The 22,182-nt window shown below is 38.8% G+C and overlaps 1 protein-coding gene across 1 annotated transcript in view; it reads left to right on the forward strand.

Moving 5' to 3' along the window:
- The window catches only part of SLC25A26 (solute carrier family 25 member 26), a 142,476-nt gene that overhangs the window by 119,753 nt on the left and 541 nt on the right, over window positions 1-22,182 (forward strand). The window contains exons 7-9 of the mRNA XM_058562576.1: window positions 10,108-10,177; window positions 16,666-16,730; window positions 17,733-17,806. Of these exons, the coding sequence (XP_058418559.1) occupies window positions 10,108-10,177; window positions 16,666-16,730; window positions 17,733-17,806 (209 nt within the window). The remainder of the gene's footprint in view (window positions 1-10,107; window positions 10,178-16,665; window positions 16,731-17,732; window positions 17,807-22,182) is intronic.

Consider the following 22,182-nt stretch of genomic DNA (forward strand, 5'->3'; position numbering starts at 1 on the left):
ATAATAACTTGTTTATTGTTGTTGATTCTTATTTTAATAATAGTTAAAATGTGTATCACCACCCCACCCACAACACAATTCTCCCATACCTTTACTAATGTAAACAAAATAATAGTAATTTAGAGGATGCTCAGGGTCTCCTTGTTGTTAGTGCCATTGAGTTGATTCCAACTCCTAGCGACCCTGTGTACAGCAGAGCGGAACCCTGCCCAGTCTTTTTGAGCCATCCTCTCACCTTCCAGCACTCTATCAGACAATGCTCCACTGCCATTCATAGTGTTTTTCATGGCCAGTTTTTTTGGAAGTGGGTGGGCAGATCCTTCTTCGTAGTCTGTCTTAGTCTGGAAGTTCCACTGAAACCTGTTTACCATGGATGACCCTGCTGGTATTTGAAATCCTGGTGGCATAGCTTTTGGCAACACAATAACACACAGCTGCCACAGTATGAGAACCGACAGATGAGTGGTGTGGTTCCCTGCCTGGGAAATGAACCCTGGGCCATGGCGGAGAGAGCGCTGAATCTTAACTGCTAGATCACCAGGCCTGCCTCAGGTTCTCCCCATACACCATTTCATTAGATTGAGAGAACCTGGTATCTGCACAGACATGTTTGCTCAGAACGTAGATTCCTATAAAGGCATATTAAAGATTGAGAAGGAAATGATAACAGTAAAAATGTGTGTATGATTTTTACCACACTAAACTTGTACCCTAAGTTAAATATGTCTGTATGGAAGAAAACACCTGCACATAAGAGCGAAGTATTCATTGTATGTCCAGATCACCAGTGAAGTCAGGACCTAAGGTGCCAATTAGGATTTTAGCAAAAGCATGTTATAATGAAACAAGCATCTTTTAACAATTCAAAAACTACAAGAACATTTGAATTCTTCATTTGTATCCTGGAAAATATGGGACACTTCATGCAAAAAGAAAAGGATTAGAATTCTACAGTATCCTTTCGCTCAGTTTATAAAAGTAATGGGTAACATTTTCTTGTTTCTAGGGCTACTGAGGGAGAGAGAGAGAGATTCAGAATGTTTAGAAAATGCTTGTATTTTATAATTTGGCCAATTAAGATAAAGACAGATGGTGAAAAAGAGATGAAAAAGAAAACTAAGTAGGGAAGAAGGAGCGTCATGTATAGCAAAGGCCTGAGAGGATGAGGGGGCAGGGTGTGGCTTCTGAGCTCTGGATTCCTCTCCCAGCTCCACATTTAGACCTGGGTACCCAGCTGCCAGGCATCCTGCTGTGCGTGCAGTTCTGAAGCCAAAGTGATCACAACACCTCATCCGTTCCTTGCAGGTTCCATTACTTTGAACTGAAGGTAAGATGGAACCATGCCTCATGAGTCCCACAGCCTCGAGGGTAGTGGGTTGGGGTCTTTTGTCAGAAAACAATAAAAAAGCACACCAGGAGTCCTCTTTTGTCTTCTTTCCTTTGGGCATTTCTCGCCTACTTATGGGAGTTTGTGACTAAAATGAGATAAATATGATCATTCACATAAAAGATTCCTATGATGAATCATATTGAATTTTTTTTGGCTGAGACAAAGTATGAGAAAAGAGGGGAGTTTACCACACTTTAGTTTAATCAGATTATCAAACATAAATGTATATTAAAAAGAACTTTTAAAAAATGCATATAATGATTCCCAGTTCCTTCAGAGATATAAAACCCTGCCAGAATTTGATTTTAAGGGACCCATCTATAGATTTACATGTAACCTCCTTAAAAAATGGGAAAAAAGGAGTTGGCTTTGTTTTTATTTGTTCTTTAGACTTGCTCCCTGGTTATTTGTGAGCATTTTTGGTGTCTGTTTCATATGTTTGGTTTAAGTATGCATCGTGATAGTATTTGTGCTGCTCTTGTCTCGCTCTGTCTCGGCAGACATCACCAGTTGATTATAGCCCTTCTTCCAGCTGAACCTAAACAAAATCTTGGAACTGTCTTAGCACATCTCACCAGAAAGGCTTGTCCAGTTAAGTAAATGTTAATCCTTGAAGTGGAACCTATTGTCATTCTTGATTTATGTGGTTCTCTGCTGAGCCAGGAATGAAAATTTGGGATTATGATGTTGAACCAGTTCATGTTTTCCCCCATTCTTTACACAAGGGTAAAATTAATCGAACACTGCTTACACTGCAAGTATTCATATAGGTATGAAATATTTGCCTGCCGCCTTTGTATAAGGAACTGTGCAAGGCTCTGTGGGAATCCAGAGATGAAGGTAATGAGGTTCCTCTCCTGTAGAATCAAGGGTGAGATGAGAGAGCTTTTGAAGAGTGCTGTTGAGAATAGAGGCTGATCGTTGTATGTTTCCAGATAAATAGAACTTGTCAGTATAAGTCCATCAATTCTTTTATTTTAACCACTTTTGATAAAAATCTTTGTAAAAGATTGTTGCATAGTTAAACACAGCAAGCAAAGTGTGCCCTTGCAAATAGATGTATTAAAAATAATCACACCTTGTTGACTCACAATCATTTGTTTTATTGTAACTGTTACTCGGTGGCATATTTAGATATTGTTAACATGAGTGGGACCTTTTGTCCCTATCCAAAACTAATAAAAGACATTAAACCACAAATCCAGGAAGCTCAGAGAATCCCTAATCAGAATAAATACCCTCCAATAAAACGTAGCCACACATATCCAAAAATATTACTTTCCAAAAATATTACTTTCTAACTATAAAACCTAAATATTACTAAGCAAACTCAACATTTGAGTCCATCTTGCTTTGCTCAAGAATAATAAGCACAATTTCTTTTCCTATAATTACCAGCACAATCAATTGTTAAAGACTTTCTTACAATTTCCTGTTATTTTTACCACCTTACTTATCTGGAAGGCAAGTAAACCAACCAAAACACAGTTAAATCAAAAACAAGGTATGGATTAACCCACACAAGGTTGTTGCTATTCAGACATCTCAGAATAGTTTCAATCCAGCTGTCATTATAACCAAAATAAGCCTGTGTCCTGTAAATGAGCCCTAATTGTCAGTTAGGTGTATCCAATTTTAACTAGGGAAACTAGTTCTGTAGGAGAAATCCATTTTAGCCTTTTAGCCAATTGATTATATTGCTAGAATCACAGTATGCCAGAAGTGAAAGCTTAATTGTGGTTCCCAATTATATTTAATATTCTTTTCAGTTTAAAACTGTGCTTTGGAAATCTCTTTTTGAAGACATGTTAGTATATGAGTACTTCACAGAGAGATGGTTCATTAATTGAATAATAAAATTACAGCTGTTGCTTTGTTTTTTAAAGTATACATGCAAAAGCGACACACCAGCTTAATTAACTACAGTATGGAGAGCATCTGCATGAAATTGTCTGCTGTCTTTACTGTGTTATAAAATTCTGGTGGAAGACTGACAGCAGTGAGACCTACACAGAGGATTGTCTTTTCTGTTGTCTTAAATAAATAATCATCTGATGTTATTAATTTGGAATTGAGTAGATGATTCTGTACATGTACCTCTCCTTGTACCATAAAAAGCATGTGGTAAGAAAGCATGTGGTTTCATAATCTTGCAAAATTGGAAGCCACATAACTACTTTTAAGTACAAGAGCTGAAGAAGTACCAAATTACAAGTTTTCCTGCAGTGAAGCCAAAACATTTATTTTCAATTTGTTATTCATTCATAAGACAATAATGCACATTGGGTGGGTCTTTTGAAGTGAAAAACAAAACCTTGTCTTCATGTTATACTTTAATAGAAGACACCTGACCTAGGCTTGGACTCCTAGCCATTTCATAGTATTGCGCCTGGCAGTGGCTGTCTATCCTGTGAATGAACACTAGGGCTAATGGGGTAGGGCGAGGTAGGGAGCCAAGTTACTTCATATTGTTCCCCCTCTGATAGGCCTTGAGCAATGAGTGAAGAATCACTTGGGAAGATAGAAGAACCTGATTGTTTTTGTAGTGATACTACTAATATTTAGGATTCCTTATAATATGCTAATGATAATAGAAATATCATTAATTGAATAAAAAAGGCAGATGTTTAAAAATTGCACACCTTTCAACAATGTGAATGGTGAAATTCAATGAAGATCTGTATCTTAGTAATATTGTGCCTAATTTAATCCCCTGTTTTGATAATTGTACTATGGTTATATAAGATGTCAAGATGAGGGGAAGCTGGGTGAAGGAGATATGGGAACTCTCCTATTTTTGCAACTTTTCTGTAAGTCTAAAATTATTTCAAAATGAAATTTTCTATATAAGCCTTTGGAAATATTTCCAATTAACCTATGTTAAGGAAACTTTACTGAAGAAAACTGCAGAAGTGAAATTAAGAACATTTCTGACTGCCAGTCTCATTACTTAAACTTGAAATTTCACGTTAACATGAGATATAAACAAATGTACATGGATTCATCTGAAAATTTCATTTTTTATTTGAAAAGAAAAAGGAAATAGGACATTGAATTAGGATAAATAAGCAAACACCAGGGAAAGTATGGCTACCTGCTTTTTTTAATTCATATTTTGGTACACAACCTCTGCCATTTGAGTTGAGACTCTAACACTGTGGTTCTTTACATTTAGGCCCCCTTTCTGCCTCTCACCCCAAACTCCCTAGTCATTCATCTGCCTTTACAGGAATGATCATTACACCTCTGTGGCAATGGAAATACTTATTTAGATTGAGAAATTACGGCAATTTAAAATTTTTTGGTGTTCACACAGGTCCTTGAAACAAATCCTCTATTACAGACCCACATTATTTAAACATTTATTGACATCAAAATGTTTTCTTTAATAATTTGTATGTTATAATGTAGCTCTACTAGAAGTGGAACTGTTTATGGTAGTGAGGCATCTTGTAATGCTGCGTATATACCGTTCTGTCTGCAAGACACGTTCTGTCTACAAGGCTTTGGGGGGGGGCCTCACAACGAGCTTCAGCTGCCCTACATACTCTCTCTGTGACCTCAGGCAAGTTACTTAACATCCCTTAGCACCGCCCCACACCTGTGTTTGTAGATAATAATACATACTTTCAAAATTAAATGAGAAATGTGAAATCTGTAGCATGGAACAGGCTAGGTAGTTAGCAAGGTGGTGACTAATATTGTCAGTCGTAATCGTTCATACTGTTGCCTACACTATATTTTTATTCCGTTTTCCAATCGAATCCTGAATTATTTAAAAGTCATAAACAATAATATTTCCACTTCCTGTGAGTAACCTTTCCTGTCTTTCCAGACAATTTTTTGTTGATCACAGTCCTCTGGTCCCTCCACATACGTGAGCAAATATGTAATTTCAAATTACTTTCATAATTCCTATACAATACTTCTTACCAATCGGGTTCTTGTCATTGTTGTTGTTTAATGAATTTAAAGTTGCTCCCAAATGAATCATTTGTAAATAACACTCATCTTTTTAGCTTGGTCCCAATATTATTTTTCCAGAGTTTCTGTATTCAGACAATTGCTCATTAAAAAAAAATTACAAACTCATGTTATTTAAGCAAGTTGTTTTGGGCACTGATATAGTTTGTTCATTTACTTGGATATTTTAATATCATTCCAGTAAAAATTATGATCTGTATGTGGAAATAAAGTGTCTTATAAATACCATTCTATTTGCTCTCAAGACAACTATAACCTGTGGATCCAAATCCCAGTGTTTTTCTACTCTGTACCAGATCATCTCATTCAGATCCCAGTTCTGCTGCTAACTCTCTGTTTAAGCTTTGGTAAGTTACGTAACGTCTCTGAGCCTCAACTTTCTTGTCTATGAAGTGAGGATTAAATGGCACATGCCTTGGAAGATTGTGGTTAGGATTACATGAGTTAATATATGTAAAGTGTTTAGTGTCTGGTATGTAGTAAGTTCTGTATACATGTGTATTGTGGTTGCTGTTATAATCGTTATTTCTATCATACTCTGCGTTTGCCACTAAAGTTTCTCACTTGATTTTAACACTTTTGGTTCTCGAAATTTTTTTCTTTGTTTTAAGAGATTTATTAATGTCCTTTTCAAATTCAAAATGATTTCTTTATATGTTCTTAGACTAAATTATTCTGGCCAGGTGATAGTGAAAAGTTATGCTTATCTATGGAGATTCTATTTTTAAACTGTCTTCAGCCATCTGAGTCTATTTTGATTGTTTTTTTTTTTTTTTTTTCTCTTGGCAACCATTTTTTTTCCTCCCTAGATTACAGCAGGCACCTCTGTGAAACCTTCTCCATCACCTCCCTTCTCTCTGTTATAACCATCTTCTGCCCCCACTGTATCCTCCTTAAATATTAGACCTAGGGACTGTTGCTTTTTTTCATTGACTCTACAGTGCCTGACAGCTAGTAGATAGTCAGTAAATGTTGAGTTTATGAATTATATAGCATCTTTGATTTTTCCTCCTGTATGATATGCAATTCACATCTTATTCATTCTTTATTATTGCTTATAAACTCAGCATTATTATTTGAAGTCTGTCTGGAATAAACTTCTGCTCTTTGGAACACTTGAAGATATCAGTAGATTAACTGAAGATGACCTTTGGTCATCACCAAAAGTCTAGTTTGTGTTTTGCATTCCTTTTCTAAAAAGTCAGCAAGGTAAGTAATGGTGTTAAAACTGGCATTAGCTTGATACAATACACTTTTTGCCACCTTAAAAGTAAAAAAGATGTTCTACTGTTTTGTTTCTTATCTTGTCTCCAATGCTTATAAGAGCTCTGGAGAAGATAATACTTTCTACAAAAGCACACAGGTATATTTGTAAACATTAGAGCATTTACTGAAAATATACCAAATACTACACTTAATGGCAAGACTATTTTTAAAAACCTTTTTGTAATAAAACTTTTTTTAGCTTATTTACTTCCACAAGTAAGGTTACAAAAATCTGTTGATAGATGCACTCTTAGTCTGGTGAATTTAATAAATACATTTTATTTATTAGTTAGGTGAAGTAACTGTTCTCATTAGTTAGGTGAAAGGAAATATTGGAGTCCTGAGACACCGCACATTGTTATCTCTGTAATTTGTGGGGTAGTTTACGTAGTTATGTGTCTGACTTAAGAAAAGTTGTTAAAGTTGACAAAATAAACAGGGCCATATATGTCTTGATTTGCTGGCATCTTCTCCATTTCTGTAGCAACCCTCTCAATCTTCCAGCTATATTTTCAGTGGGAAAGTATTGAGAGTAGGAAATCAGCACTAACTTTGCTGGTCTTTCAGTTGTGGTGTATTTGATCATCCCTAAAAATATCATGTCACTATCAGTAGGTCATTATACTATTCTAACCATTTTAATTAATATATTCAAGAGACTTGTGTTGTAATATTTGTGGTCATTATTGCAGTGCATACTGTTATGCTAGAGGTCCTACCCAGTGCAGTAAGGCAAGAAAAAGAAGTAAAAGGCGGTAATTCAAATTGTAAAGGAAGAGGTAAAACTATCTTTATTCACAGATGATATAATCATTGATGTAGAAAATCTGATAGAATCTACCAGAGCTAGATAGAATCTACCAGAGCTATTAGAGCTACTAGATTCTCTAGGGCTCATAAATTTAGCAAGGTTGCAGGATACAAGATCAATTGTTATTTCTACATATTAGCAATGAACAATCAGAAACTGAAGTTAAAAAATAAGCAATACCATTTACAATAGCATCAAAACATATGAAATACTTAGGGATAGATCTGACAGTACACGTGCAAGACCTGTATACTGACAACTACAGAACACTGCTGAGAGAAATTAATGGAGGCCTAAGTAAATGGAGAGAGGTACCACAATTATTGGTTAGAAAACTCAATGTTGTTAACCCTCCATTCTCTCCAAAATGATCTACAGATTCAATTCAGATCCAAATCTCAGCAGGCTGTTTTGTGGAAACTGAAAAGCTGATTCTGAAATTCATATGGAAGTGCAAATAACCTAGAATAGTCAGAACAACTTTGAAAAAGAACAAAGTTGGAGAGCTAGCACTACCTGATCTCAAGATTTATTATAAAGCTATAGTAGTCAAGAAAGTATCGAATTGATATCCAGATCTAGAGATTAGAGCAGAATAGAGAGTCCAGAAATAGACCCACACATGTATGGACAGCTGATTTTTCACAAAAGTGAAAAGGCAGTTCATTAGAGAAAGAATACCCTTTTCCAATTGCTAGAACAATTAAATATCCATATGTGAAAACAAAATAAAACAAAAGAACTTCAATCCATACCTTGCAGCATATAAAAAAACTAACTCAAAATGGATGATAGATCTAAAGGTAAAACCTGAAGACATAAAAGTTCTAGGAGAAAACATAGGAGAAAAATCTTTGTGGCCTGAGTTAGGCAAAGATTTCTTAGATATGTCACCAAAAGCAAGATCCATGGACTCCATCAAAATTAAATACTTCTGATCTTTGATAGCCACTGTTAAGAGAATGAAAAGACAAGCCATAGACTAGGAGAAAATATTTGCAAATGACTAGTATCTAGAATATATAAAGAAGTTTCAAAACTCACTAGTTAAGAAAACAGACAACTCAATAAAAATGTGCAAAACATTTGAACATACACTTCACCAAAGAAGATACATGGATGGCAAAGAAGTACATGAAAAGAAGCTAAAAATCATTAGTAATTAGGGAAATACAAATTCAAACCACAATGAAATACTACCGCAAACCTATTAGAATTGTTAAAAATAAAAAATACTGACAATACCAAGTGTTGGGAAGGATGTGGAGAAACTAGAACTGCTGGGAATGTAAAATGGTAGCTACAACCACTTTGGAAAACAGTTCAGTAGTTTTTTAAAAAGTTAAACATATACCTACCCATGTGGTCCAGGTATTTCAATCCTAGGTGTTTTCTCAAGAGAAATGAACACGTGTGTCCATATAAAGACTTTTATAGAAATGTTCATAGCAGTTTTATTTGTAATAGCCAAAAATTGGAAAAATCTCAAATGTCCATCAACAAGTAAATACATAACTTTAATATATCTATACAATGGAATATCACTTACCAGTTAAAAAGTTGTGAACTATTGATATTCACAGTAACGTGGGTAAATCAAAAATTCTGAAGGAAAGAAGCCAAGTTAAAAAAAAAATTAATGTATGATTACATTTATGTAAAATTCTAGAAAAAGCAAAGTTATCTAGAGTGACAGATCAGACTCTTTAGGGGATGGTGAGGAAGGGCAGGAAAGAGGGATGACAGAGGGACACAAGAAACTTTTTGGGATGATGGATATGTTCACTATCTTAATCATGGTGATAAGTTCATGTGTATTTGTGTGTATATCAAAACTTAACAAGTTGCAGACTTTAAATATGTTATTAGATATCGCTTATACCTCAATAAAGCTAAAAAACATGAAGGAGTGCAGGCTGTGCTGTTAGAAAGCCTGGGTAAAAGGTGGATAATAACAGGACCCAGCTCTTAGGGTTGTTGTGAGGACTGTGGGGTTTCATGTACGTTCAGAGATGAGACCAAGGCCTGACTCATAGCACTGTTCACGATTTGATGTGACTGTATCATGTCTTCTACTAGATCATCAACTCTCAGCAAGCAAGGCACAGTGTCTCTGCCATCCTTTTGCTTGGTTTGAAACTCCGCATGAGTATCAGCTTATTACGTGGACAGTACAAAAAGTGTTTTGGCAAATTTTAAATTGATAAGTAACAGAATTAGCATCCTTCAAAAGTGCAACATGGATAAAGGTTGAAAAAAGAACTGAGGAATTGGGCGTATACCGATTTGCTCTGGACTAATTTGTAAATCATAGTATTTATGTTTAGAATTATATGGGAAATATTTAAAATGTTCCATTGCCTTAAAGATATCTTTATCTATCCACATACACACAAATGTGTGTGTGTGTGTGTGTATAGCATACATATTCCCTGAAAATTATTTCCTTTGAGCACTCTAATGTAGCTATCACTCTTCTTTCTTTGACTTATTTTAGAATGCAGTTAAGTCCTTGGGAAAATCACTTATGTCATCAGCGTGGAATGCCACCAAAATAGCTTCTCACTTAAGTTCCCATCCCCAGAGCTAACCCACAGGAGGTTCCGATAAATTCAAATATTTAATAACTTGTATTTTTCTTTCTCCTTAAACACAGGCCCTCTGGTCCTGGAGGCAGGATCGTGTGGTGGATTCTTGGCAGTCAGCAGTCTGTGGAGCTTTTGCAGGTGCAAAGGATTATATTATACTGGGAAAGACCAAAGAGGTGGAGAAAAATGTGAAAATATTAACTATACAAAAACAACATTCTTTAGAAATTCCAGATTGTTTAGATGAAGAGAGTTCCACAAGTTGTTTGAGAAAAGAAAGTGTCTTAGGGGAAAAAAGCCTGTTAAAAAGGTGTCTGCTTGAAAGACAACCAATTTGTTTTTGACAAATTTTTCTTTTTCTTTTTATCTTTATTAAAGCCTTCACTCAGGCCTTTGGATTATCTTAAAGATGATTTATAAAGTCCTCTGTGGGAAGAGACTTGCTGTGGGTGCAGGGCTAACCATGCAGCTGTCTGCCTTGAGCAGTGCTTGGGGGTTTAAGTGATCTCTGCAGCAGGCAATGATTCAGATTCGTGTGACATGTTTGACAGCACTGTAGATTAACTAGTGTCAGGAGAGCAGAGGCTGCTCCACAGCTTACTGAAGGCTGCCCTGCTCTGTGTGGAAAATATGGAGACCTAAACATCTGGGCATTTTCTAGACATTAAACCCAGAGGAAAGTGACACTGTGCGATATGGTGTTATCCATCACTAAGTCATATGAATTTTCCAGTGAGGTTTTGATGAGAACTCGGATGCTTTAAGGAATTTAATAAGTGATAGGTTTAACAGTCTAAGAGAGAAATACATTTTGTTGTTGCAAATAAAGGTAAATTAGAATTACAGTTGAAATAAATTGAAGTGGAGGTTTGCCAGGAAATTGTAAATGGCTAGTTTAGATGTGAAGCCAGTAAGTTGACAGATATGTAGGTTTAGGATGTCAACTTTATTAGAAAATCATTCTTTTCCAATTTGTTTAATGGTTGTTGGATTGGGTTTTTTGTTGTAGTCATTAGGAAAATAGAAAATATACATTTTATAGGATTCTTTATTAATAATTGGACCCATTTGACTAGTAGGATTGATCATCAAAAATAAGAATCTTGCCTCTAGACATGCAGCCTGCTCAGATTGATTATGATGGGTAATTGTTTCCACACGACGCATAGTCATTAGCTGTGTTAAATGAGTAGGTGGTCTTGATTCATTTTCCAGAGGTCAGGAGTCTTTACTCTCCAGTCCCTAAGAGAAATGTGAGTTTTTGTTGTCTCCCTCCTGGGCCCTGGGGACAAAATGAGCATTATGGAAATTTAGTCATCCTGGATAAAGGAGGCCACTTCTTAAAGTTAACAGTACCATAAAACTTCCATGTGTTGAAATAAGAAGCACATATATCTGATCCCATTCCTTAAGTAGCTCATTTAAAGATTTGCTTGCAAATGAATCATTTCTATTAAGGAAATTTGCATTTCCGAATAACGCTTTGTAATAGGCACTAAGCACTTAGATTAGTCAGAAGGGGGAAAGACAGAAACTTTTTATCAGACATCCTGTATGGTAGGATCCTTTGAGTTGAAGAGGCTCGCTTGAGGAGTACAGCAACACAGCACTGTGCTCCAGGGACAGCCGGGGAAGCTGGGATGTGGAGCAAGGAAGGGTTTTGCCCAGAGCCACACATCTAGTACAGGCGGAGCTGTCCGACTTACAAAGCTGTCAGGTCTCTGTTCTGCCCCCAACTAAGGACTGAGGCTTTGGGGCCTTCCTGAGCACCAGTTTCCTTACGTGTCACGTAGAAGCAACCCTCCCTACGCTAAGGGATTACTTCAGCATAGGTGAGATAATGTCTGCATTAGTACTTTGTAATCTATAAAACTGAACAGATGTAAGGAATTATTACTATTTAAATAAAAGCAACCAACACCCAGAAAATGAAAAGCTATTATCATCACAATTCATGTTCTCAATTGCATTGAATCATTTCATATTAATAAAGTTACTATACATAATCATCTCCTCTAATAGAGTATAGATTTAAAAACTCCTCTGATACAATCATCTTATTTTTTCAGCTGAGGTTCTGATAAGTGAAGGAGTTTGTCTAGCATCTGCAAAAAATCCATTGTCAGTAGATCCACGTATTTAGCAAAAGATAAAATAAATACATTTCTTGTTTCTATCCCTTTTGTTTTGAAACTTTGGTTGGTACAAATGTTGATCCTGAGGAACAAGTTTACTATTTTAAAACCTTTCTGAAAGATAAACTTCATTTGAAAATATTCCAATTTGTGAAAAAGTGATATTCTGTAAGAGTTTGTTGCAACATTGTGCATTACACAGTATAGAGAAATGAATAATGACTTGCCATCTTGGGCAGCCCCTTAAAGATCTGCCATGCTTACCCGCTGCACTTTCAGACTCTTGAGCCTTACGTGGCCATAAAGGCAGTGATAAAACTTGCCCTTAAATCAGAAATCAGATTTCTCGTCCCTGTGTGCTTTTCCAAGTTTAAACTGGTTTAAATCACCATAGATGAGCCTCTCTGTGTGCCATCCTCAGCACTCTTCTGCACTCATGCTTGTTTTATAAACTACTTGGCACAAATATCCAAAAATGTCCCTTGAGATTGGAGGTGTTGATGGCTTGTCATGATTAGAAATTCCCTTGGCTTCTGGTCAGGGGTTAAACTAGGAAAAAAAAAGGACTTTGCCAACTTCCTCACTTCAAGTTAACTTCTAAACATAAAACCGTAATTCAGTCTAAGTAATTATGACATTTGCTACTAGAGCGATATTTGCTATTCTAGTGTTCTTTGATCAGTTTCTTGGAACACCTACCACATTCTCTGAGAGAGAAGGAAAGAGACGGAGAGAGCTCTCTCTCTATGGCTTGAAATTCTAAAATAGGGTGAAGGATTATCTGGGTAACAAACGAGAAGGTCTGACACAATCTTGAAAACACATTTGTTGTTCGTTGTTGTGGTGGTTGTTGAAGCCCACCAACTCTGGACACTTGTTTGGAGACCATGAAGATATCTGCTCTTCTTGTTCCCAGGCTAGTCATGGGAGGGGAGAGCATGGAGGTGTAATGAATGACAGCACTGCCCACTGCTGCCCCCACCACATTCACCTCTGCTACTTGGAGATGACAGCTCCAGACCTGTTGTGGGAAAGGGGTCCCTTTGTCTGGAGAGGGTAAAGCATTTGTTCTTTAAGGACATGTGAGATGCAGTTTCATTGTAAAAGTCTAGTTTCCCCTGAATCTGGTCCTTGAAAGCAGTTAGCCTAACATTCAGTAAAAGCCTAACTCTAGTGGAGCCCATAGAAAATTGTTTCACATGTGATTTGAGCACTAAAGCAGCCTACAGCTGCTGTACCAAATAATTATTTCCTGTCTAATATGTTAGCATGTTCCTTGTATTTATTACCAGCGGTTTATAGTTCCCTCAAGTAAAATGTAGAAAATAACTACGTTTTAACTGAAAATACAGGTCCCCTGCCTGTCCCCATTATGACCAGTTATTCTATTACATGATCTTCACAAGTCCTTCCTGCAGCCTCATAAAAACATTGTGAGGTCCGTGAATCAAAGCAGTCTTTGATATTTGAAGACATTCTAATTGATTTATTAATAACTTTCATAACATAGAGTTTCCATCATGGTAGTAAAATTAGGACGTATTTAAGCATATGTGTTTTTGTCTTTAACTTTTCTTTATATTAATTCATGAAACAGAAATCTCTAAGAGAATATTGGCAGGCATCCACAGTAAAGGAATGGTGAACTTTTGCTAATGGCCAAAATAAGTTTGATTTACAGTATCCAAATTTATTAGAAGACAAATACTTTTCAATGTAGGTGAGTCATAAAAAACATGAGTGGTCAGACAGGGGACATATGATGTCCTTGTCAACTCTTAAGTCTTTTTAGTTGGTTTAAGGTGAACATTTTCAAATAGGAAAATAGTGTATGCACTTCTGAGTTTTTTACAATTTGACAAATTTTAATATCATGTATCAAAGTCATTATATATTGAAAGAGCACTACTTTTGGAGCCAAGATACATGTGACTTTGAGTCCCAGCTCCATAGTATCTGTGTGGCCCTGGGGAAGTTGTCTGTAAAATGGAATAGTAATACCTATGCAAATGAGCTAAAATAAAAATGAAAGTACCTAGTACAGTCCCCGAGTGCCAGGTAAAGTAAGTGAAAATATAATTAGCTCCCTTTTAGAGGACAAATTGAAATCTTCAGTTTGTAGAAACAATAGACACTTGTCCAGGGCACTGAGTAAGCATTTTTGAGTGCCTACTGTGTGTGCTGGGCTAGAAACATGAAGAAAATTGCACATTATCTCTGCCTATCCAGAAAAGAGCTAATTACTTTGAGCAGTAATGTGGACCAGGCAGCATTCTAGACGCTTTGCATAGACTCATTTAATTCCTGTGTCATATTGCTATCTGCATTTTACAGGTGAAAAAACAGGCCGCTAGAAGACCTAGCGGCCAAGAGCTCAGGTTCTAGAGTCAGACAGAAAAGTTCATGTCTCAGCTTTACACTAAGTGAAACCTTCTACGAGTTACTTAACCTCTCTGAGCTTGTTTCCCCACCAGTAGCATAGGGTAATAAGAGTATCTGTCTCAGAGGGTACTTTAACTAGAGAACAAGTAATTTACCTAAGGCCAGTCAACTAGTAGAGCAGGGATTTAAGCCTGGGTTTTTTTGATTTTTAAGAAGGGTTTTTTTAGGCCGGGCCCTGAGAACCCTTACAGCCAGTAAGGGAAACAACGCTGACTATAAGATTTGGGGTGGGAAGTTTGGGATAGTATAGGTTCCTTGCCCTTCCTTCCTTAGGATTTTTTTTTTTTTTTTTTAAATGGATGTGAAGCCTTCCTGGACCCCTTTCTATAATTAAAAGTATATTCACTCCTTTAGGGCAGAATATATGGTTAAAAAAAATCAGAAGAATAAAATTTCAGGACTGGGTCCACAAAATTTTAAAATAGGCAAAGTTTAGCAAGTCTCTGAATTTCAGGCAACTTTCAAATCTGGAGGAAAACATTTTGCATATTCATAACTCAAAAGTGTCTAGACCAAGGGACTCTAATGTTCATGTTATTGATACTGTTTAGCCCCAAAGTGTTTGTCATTCATGGGTAACCAAAAATAGAACATAAAAGCAGAAATGGGTACCTCTTTCAAAAAGTCAGCATCATAATAAATGTTACCAAATGGAGGAGGTTCAGTGTAATGATCTTATTTCAGCAACATATTTAGAAAGATATTTGGCAGAGATCAAATGACCTTCTTGTCCACACGCCACAAAACTTAGGGGGAGAGCAGTGCTATTTCTGGAGCATCTTCACGCACATCTGTTCCGTTCAGCCCTTATAAAACTGCCTCTCCTAGCTCATGAAAGCTGAATCTTTAGAAAGCCCTTTTGGGTTTATTTTTACTGTCTCCTTAGGGCCTCTTGGGGTTTAAAATATATCTTTGTATCATATTAACTAAAATATTGACACCATTTACTGTGCTTTCTGTTAAAAAAAAATAGTCCTCCAGTTCCTCTGTCTGTAGATATAGGCCCCTTTAAAATGTGTGGATTTAAAAAAAATCAGTTTGGTAGTCACGGTATTTAAATAAAGAGCACATGAGGGGCCGGCCCCATGGCTTAGCGTTTAAGTGCGCGCGCTCTGCTACTGGCGGCCCGGGTTTGGATCCCGGGCACGCACCGATGCACCGCTTCTCCGGCCATGCTGAGGCTGCGTCCCACATACAGCAGCTAGAAGGATGTGCAACTATGACATACAACTATCTACTGGGGCTTTGGGGAAAAAAAAAAAACGAGGAGGATTGGCAATAGATGTTAGCTCAGAGCCGGTCTTCCTCAGCAAAAAGAGGAGGATTAGCACGGATGTTAGCTCAGGGCTGATCTTCCTCACAAAAAAAAAATAAAGAGCACATGAGAGAGGAGGTAGGAAGCAAGCCGTAAGGAAGAAAGCCTGGTGAATCAAGACTGACTCTAACAAGATGCAGAAGGGAGCTTAGAGGTGCTGTTACTGTAACTGGCCTGTTATCAGAAGCCTGGAAATACAGAAAGCTTTACTCTTAATTTGAAGAATCTAGCCATTTATGCCAAAAGTTCCCCCAGTAATACACGTTTCTGTTTGCCCATTTTGCCTCAGAGCAGAAGTGATAGAAGCAATTTGGAGTCAGTTTAAAGAACGGTGGCCCACAGAAGGCATGGGCCCTCTGAGATTCATTGGGAGCAGTGTTTTTCTCATAGAGAGAGCGGGCATCTGACCATAGACACATAACCACGTACACACACGGGTTTGTTTGCTGCTTCACGAAAGAGCAAGATATATTGTGAGGGCTTGTTTTTTTTCACCTCAGTGTGTAAAGCATTATCTTGTCACCTCTTTTATATGCAGTTAGACATCACTACAAAAGCAGTGGAGCATGTGGATAAAGACTTGGTGTGTGTGTGTCCTGTTCTTGAATCAAGTGGACATGATAAAGAAATGATTTTGGCAGAATTATGAGGAATTATAAAATAGATACTGTAAAATACCATGTGATACAGTAAACAATACCTCACTTGTGTGTTGGGTATTTTTATTTGCACAGGTGGATTTGCAGCTGCAGTCACCACACCTCTGGATGTGGCAAAGACAAGAATCATGTTGGCAAAGGTAAGTGGTGAAATAATGTAATGTAGACACAATAGATGCTCGTATCTATCTATTAGCGCTAGGGCTTACATGTATATAAAGTGAATAAAAGTGGTATAACACTTCTCTGTAATTGCAGTCTTATGCTGCCTATTGAACCACTAATGAAACTGACATTGACCAAACAAAAGCCACAGTCATCACTGTGCCCAATGTCTGTATAGCATTTTACCTTTTCAAAATCATTTTCACCTACATTGTGTAAGCAAGTCGGGCCGGTAGGGCCTCTGCCTGATAATACTATTTTCAGATAATCTGTTTTTTCTGGGGATAGACCTGAGGCTCAGAGAGTTGAGTTGCTTCATGGCATGCAGGAAGTGAGCTAGAGGCTCTGAACTTAAGTCATGCTTAGCCTAAACTGGATGAATTAGGACAGTTGTCAGAATTGTGTAAAAAAATTTTGTTAAAAAGAAAAATTGTTTTAAAAAACACTAGACCAAGACTTCAGGGAATGCCATACATATAATATATCTGGACCAAAACAATAAAAAATAAAACATCATACCCTTGTGGAAAAGTGGAACAAATAAGGGCGGAATTTGATAGGGCCAAACCTAAGTATGTCAGTCATATTTTAAATTGAACATAGTACTCTTTAAGGTGTTTATTAGCAGGCTACCTAGGTAAGTTTCATAATTTATATTGATTATTCCCCATCCTTCTCGGATCAATTAATACTGCTTTTAGTCTTTTTCCTGTTAAATAGTGGTATGTGAATTATCTGGGTGATCTCTGCTCATAGTTTGATAACGAGAGAAATAACCTAGAAAAAACACTTTCTTGGGTGGCGTGGATTTCTGGGCTAGAGAATGGTCCTGATTCCTGAGAAACTCCCCAGTCTATCTGAAACTGTGTCCCAGATGAAGGTAGGAGGGAGCCATGCATCTGAGGATATCTGAGAGCCAGCTAGAGTTGGGGAGTTTCATAAGATAATGGCTTTGTCTTTTGTGTCTTTTCCTGCAGGCTGGTTCCAGCACGGCTAGTGGGAATGTCCTATCTGCCCTGCACGGGGTCTGGCAGACACAGGGGCTGTCAGGGTAAGGACAGGACGGGAATGCTCCACTGCCTCTTCCTCTTTTAGCCTCATGTTGGAAGAACACCTTTCCTTTCTTCTGCTTATGGGGTCTCTTTATTTATAGTGTACAAAACATTTTATTTGATGCTGCTTGTGTGAGATAATATTGCACAATCAAGTTGATGCAATATTCTAGCCAGGTGATTCTTAGCCAGTCCATCTTTTTTTTTTTTTTTTTGAGGAAGATCGCCCCTGAGCTAACATCTGCCAATCTTCCTCTTTTTGCTGAGGAAGACTGGCCCTGGGCTAACATCTGTGCCCATCTTCCTCTACTTTATATGGGACGCCGCCACAGCATGGCTTGACAAGTGGTGCGTCGGTGCGCACCCGGAATCCGAACCAGTGAACCCCCGGCCGCCACAGCGGAGTGCACGCACTTAACCGCTTGCGCCACTGGGTCAGCCCCAACCAGTCCATCTTAATGTTAGGTGACGTGTGTGGCACCTGCCAGATTCTAGGCTACAGCATTGATAAAACAGGCTTCCAGTTATGTAGTGCAGGAATGCAAGTGAGCAAGGGTAATGTTGTTAGAAGAAAGCATTTGTGGTTTGGGGTACTTTTTTTTTTTTTTAAGGAAATCTATTTTTTGTGTGTGTGTGTGAGGAAGATCAGCCCTGAGCTAACATCTGTGCTCATCTTCCTCTTTTTGCTGAGCAAGACCAGCTCTGAGCTAACATCTATTGCCAGTCCTCCTCCTTTTTTTCCCCCAAAGCCCCAGTAGATAGTTGTATGTCATAGTTGCACATCCTTCTAGTTGCTGTATGTGGGACGCGGCCTCAGCATGGCCGGAGAAGCAGTGCATCGGTGCGCGCCTGGGATCCGAACCCGGGCCGCCAGTAGCAGAGCGTGCGCACTCAACCACTAAGCCATGGGGCGGCCCTGCGGCAGGTCTTTATTTCAGCTCGTTGATAGTGTGGGGGACATGAAGCAGGTCGGTCAGGCTCTAGGTGAAGGCTTTTGCAGGAGAACAGCCCCATCGTCTATTCAGTTTCCAACTTTGAAAAGTAGGCAATGTTGGATGGTTTTGTTGAATGTGACAACTCTATGGATTGATGCTGGTTGCCTAAAGGACTAAGGATGTTGAGACAAGGACTAGGTTTAGCAGAAAGGAAGAATTGAGCATGGGAAGGGCAGGGTGGTGGCTTGCATGCCGTGAGTCAGCCCTTTATGGCTAACAGATTGTGAGGAAGTAAGAATCTGGTTGCTCATAGCTGAGGCACATTGATTTTTGAAGCCAGTTCCACATCGAACAAAGAAATGGTGTGAGAAAAAAATGAGCTCTAAAGGAGCTTATTTAGTAGCAGGTAAAAGATTCTTAGTGTTTCAAATAGTGACTGTGCCACACACACATGTTGTGTGCAATCGCCCTTTTAGATCATGAAGTCAAACTGCTGAATTTCACTGTCTTATTTGTTTCCATATAGTTCACATTAGATTCTATGGCAGCTATTGGTCAGACCTCTGCTTTTGACCTGAGCTCTGTGGAGTTGGTGTTGAGCTGGAGCCCGTGAGCCTTTCTTGAGAAAGTGGTGATGCATGGGGATGGCACCATTGGCAAAACCGTGGCCACCGAAAGCTTGTAGTGAAGCAGTTTCCTTGAGGAGGTGACTGAAGCTAAATCTCCCCTGTCCCAGTTGTGGTCTGTGCTTGACGTTACATAACTAGGCAGTGCCAGAATTATAGGCAGAGGAGGGGGTGTCATAAAAACGCCAAGGGCCTCTTTCTGTCCCCACTGTCCGCCCTGAAAAGGTAATTTGGATTTTTGCTTATCTTCTGGAAGCTTCTTAAGTCTTGGGCTCTCATTAGTATGCACACTGTGGTCCTTAGCAGAGTATTCCAGGCAGCCTAGCTTGTCACTTTAGAAATGACAGTGTTCATTAGCTTCCTGTTAATGTGATAAAAGATGACAAATAATTTGACAAAAGAAGTGTAACAAAAAGCAAACATAAAACTCCCTGCAAATGTGGATCCTTGGCATCCTCAGCCCTGAAGGTGCCTCAGTCTCCTTCCTTTGTCCAGTTTCCATGCACAGAGCCCTGCTGGCTCCTTTCGCCACCCCCGAACACACCTGCCCAGCTGCCTGAGTATTCGACTTGCCTAGCAGATAGTCTCCCCACCTTGCAGTGGAATGGTGCTGACCTCTCAGGGTAAATTAAAGTGGACACTTGGGTCTCTCTGTGTTGGTTCACACAGAGGAAGACCACGTTCTGGCACATATTTAGAATATATGCTGTAGGGCAAACTGGTTTCTCTGAAATAAAAATACCTCACGCTCCTTCAGTCCAATACTCAGAAAGCAGATGGGAAGCCTGCTTATCCTGCATTGCTCCTTCCTACTTTCCTTCTGTTAATCACCTGGCCTTGGTTTTTCTTGGCTGTGCCCTGTATGTAGTAACTGCTGCTGTCATGTGCACACTGCACCCCCTTTGTGCCCCCAGCCCTATGCCAAATGCTTTACGTTTATCTCATTTGATCTGTGGTCACTAGAACACAGCCCTGCTCTACTCAAAAGTCTTGGCCTCTGAGTTTGGTTGGGGCCCTCACTGTACAAATTACTCTCCTTTAAGGTTGTGATTATGTTAATAGATTCAATTGTCGTCTAGTGAAACCATAAACTGCTTCCATCTGCCTCTTGCCAGGAGCAGCTGAGCTCATTAGCAGCAAAAGCTGAACAAGACACTGGCTTTAGAAATCAGTCAGTCGGGGAGGGAGAGTTTTGTGGCAAATGTGGTCTTCCACAGCTCAGCTTCTGCTGACCTCCCTTCCAGCACCGTTCCCTTTGTAGGGCAGGGGCAGGGAGATTAATCTGTTTTTTAGGCCAGAAGGACACAGTGGCCTCAAAGCGGTAATTTATGAGTTTCCGTCCTCACCAGCCACCTCATGCAAAAACAATCTGCATGATGCTGAGTTGAACAACTTTTTTTCTTGCAAGTGTATTTTGGTTTTCTATAGAATTTTCATGGCTATTTCTAGACAAGAAAAAGAGGTTCTAATTTTGTGTAGTATTTTACTGAATGATTTAAATCCTTAGTTAGCTAACTGAAATAAGGGCCCCCTAAAACTACTCTGAAGTCTGTTTTCCGCAGAAGTGCTGAGTGCCACGTACATAGAGGCGGCAAGTTGACTTCTCCCAACAGTTACGTAGAAAGGAAGCAGGCAGGGTGCTGTGAATTAGGCTGCAGGCGTTTCCTTCCTGTCCAGTTTCTTGGCGAGCCACCATTTAGCTTGTCATGGAGGTTTTTCCTATACCCTAAAGGATACATACTCTACTGTTGGCATAACCTGACCACTTTCGGTTTTCTTCTCTAGACCTGATCTGAAGTCTTTTCACTAGTAAATCCACTAGTTCTGATTTTGTAATGTTGTTTTTCTGCTTACAAAAGTAATACTCTTGGTAAAAAGGTTCAGTTATTACAGAAGTATAGGCAGAGAATGTCTCCTGTAATCCTACCCTCCAGAGAAAATTTAGGACACATCGCTGCCATGTCTGTCAAACATGCAATCGTATTACACGTATGGCTTTGGGACCTCTCTTTTTTCAGAACCTGTTTTGTGTATGTTCTGTATTGGTACCTGTGGACTATGTCATTCTTATCAGTTGAGAGTCTCCCCCGTCTGGGTACACTGTACCAGAATTTATGGAACCAGAGGGGGATTCTCGGCAGTTTTTCTCTGATCAGCAGTGCCATGATGAACATCTTTGAACAATTACCTGTGCATAGCTGTGGGAGGGTTTTTAAAATATGAATCCCCAATTTCCATCCGCAGTAACATTGTTCCTTTACTTTGCATTTCTTTGATTATTCCATAGTTGCAGTTTTGATGGTGACTGGCCTCCTGTAGTGCTTGGGGATTGAACCCGTGAGGAGGTGCTGCTCCCTTCCCAGCCAGAGTCCATTCACCTTTCTTGTCCTTCATTAGAGGGGAAAGAAAAAAACAGGGAATCCATGGAGATTTGGTTCCTCGTCGTGGCATCACATTTGTGGGTCTCTAAGGACAAAGTGCAGCTGAGTCGTCCAAAAATCTCTAACACCCAGAGGCCACCTTAGACGTCCAGGGGGGCCATGCCCTGCAGCCTTCCCTAGGATTCAGCCCTTTGACTCCTTTATAAAAAGGTCAATTTCATCATCTCTAAAAGACAAAATGGTCTGAAACTCTGAAACAGAACTGTTGTGGGGACAGAGTGACTCCTTCCTGACTAATTACTTGACTTCATTGTAAGTGCGCACAAGTAAGCTGTTTGGTATTTAGGCATGTTAGCCAACAAACAGCTGGGCTTGAACTTCAACAAGTTACTTGGGAATGTAATTTAGTGCCATTCTAAAAGGAAAACACACA

Source organism: Diceros bicornis, chromosome 2, assembly GCF_020826845.1.
Source record: "Diceros bicornis minor isolate mBicDic1 chromosome 2, mDicBic1.mat.cur, whole genome shotgun sequence".
In the NCBI taxonomy this organism is placed as follows: domain Eukaryota; kingdom Metazoa; phylum Chordata; class Mammalia; order Perissodactyla; family Rhinocerotidae; genus Diceros; species Diceros bicornis.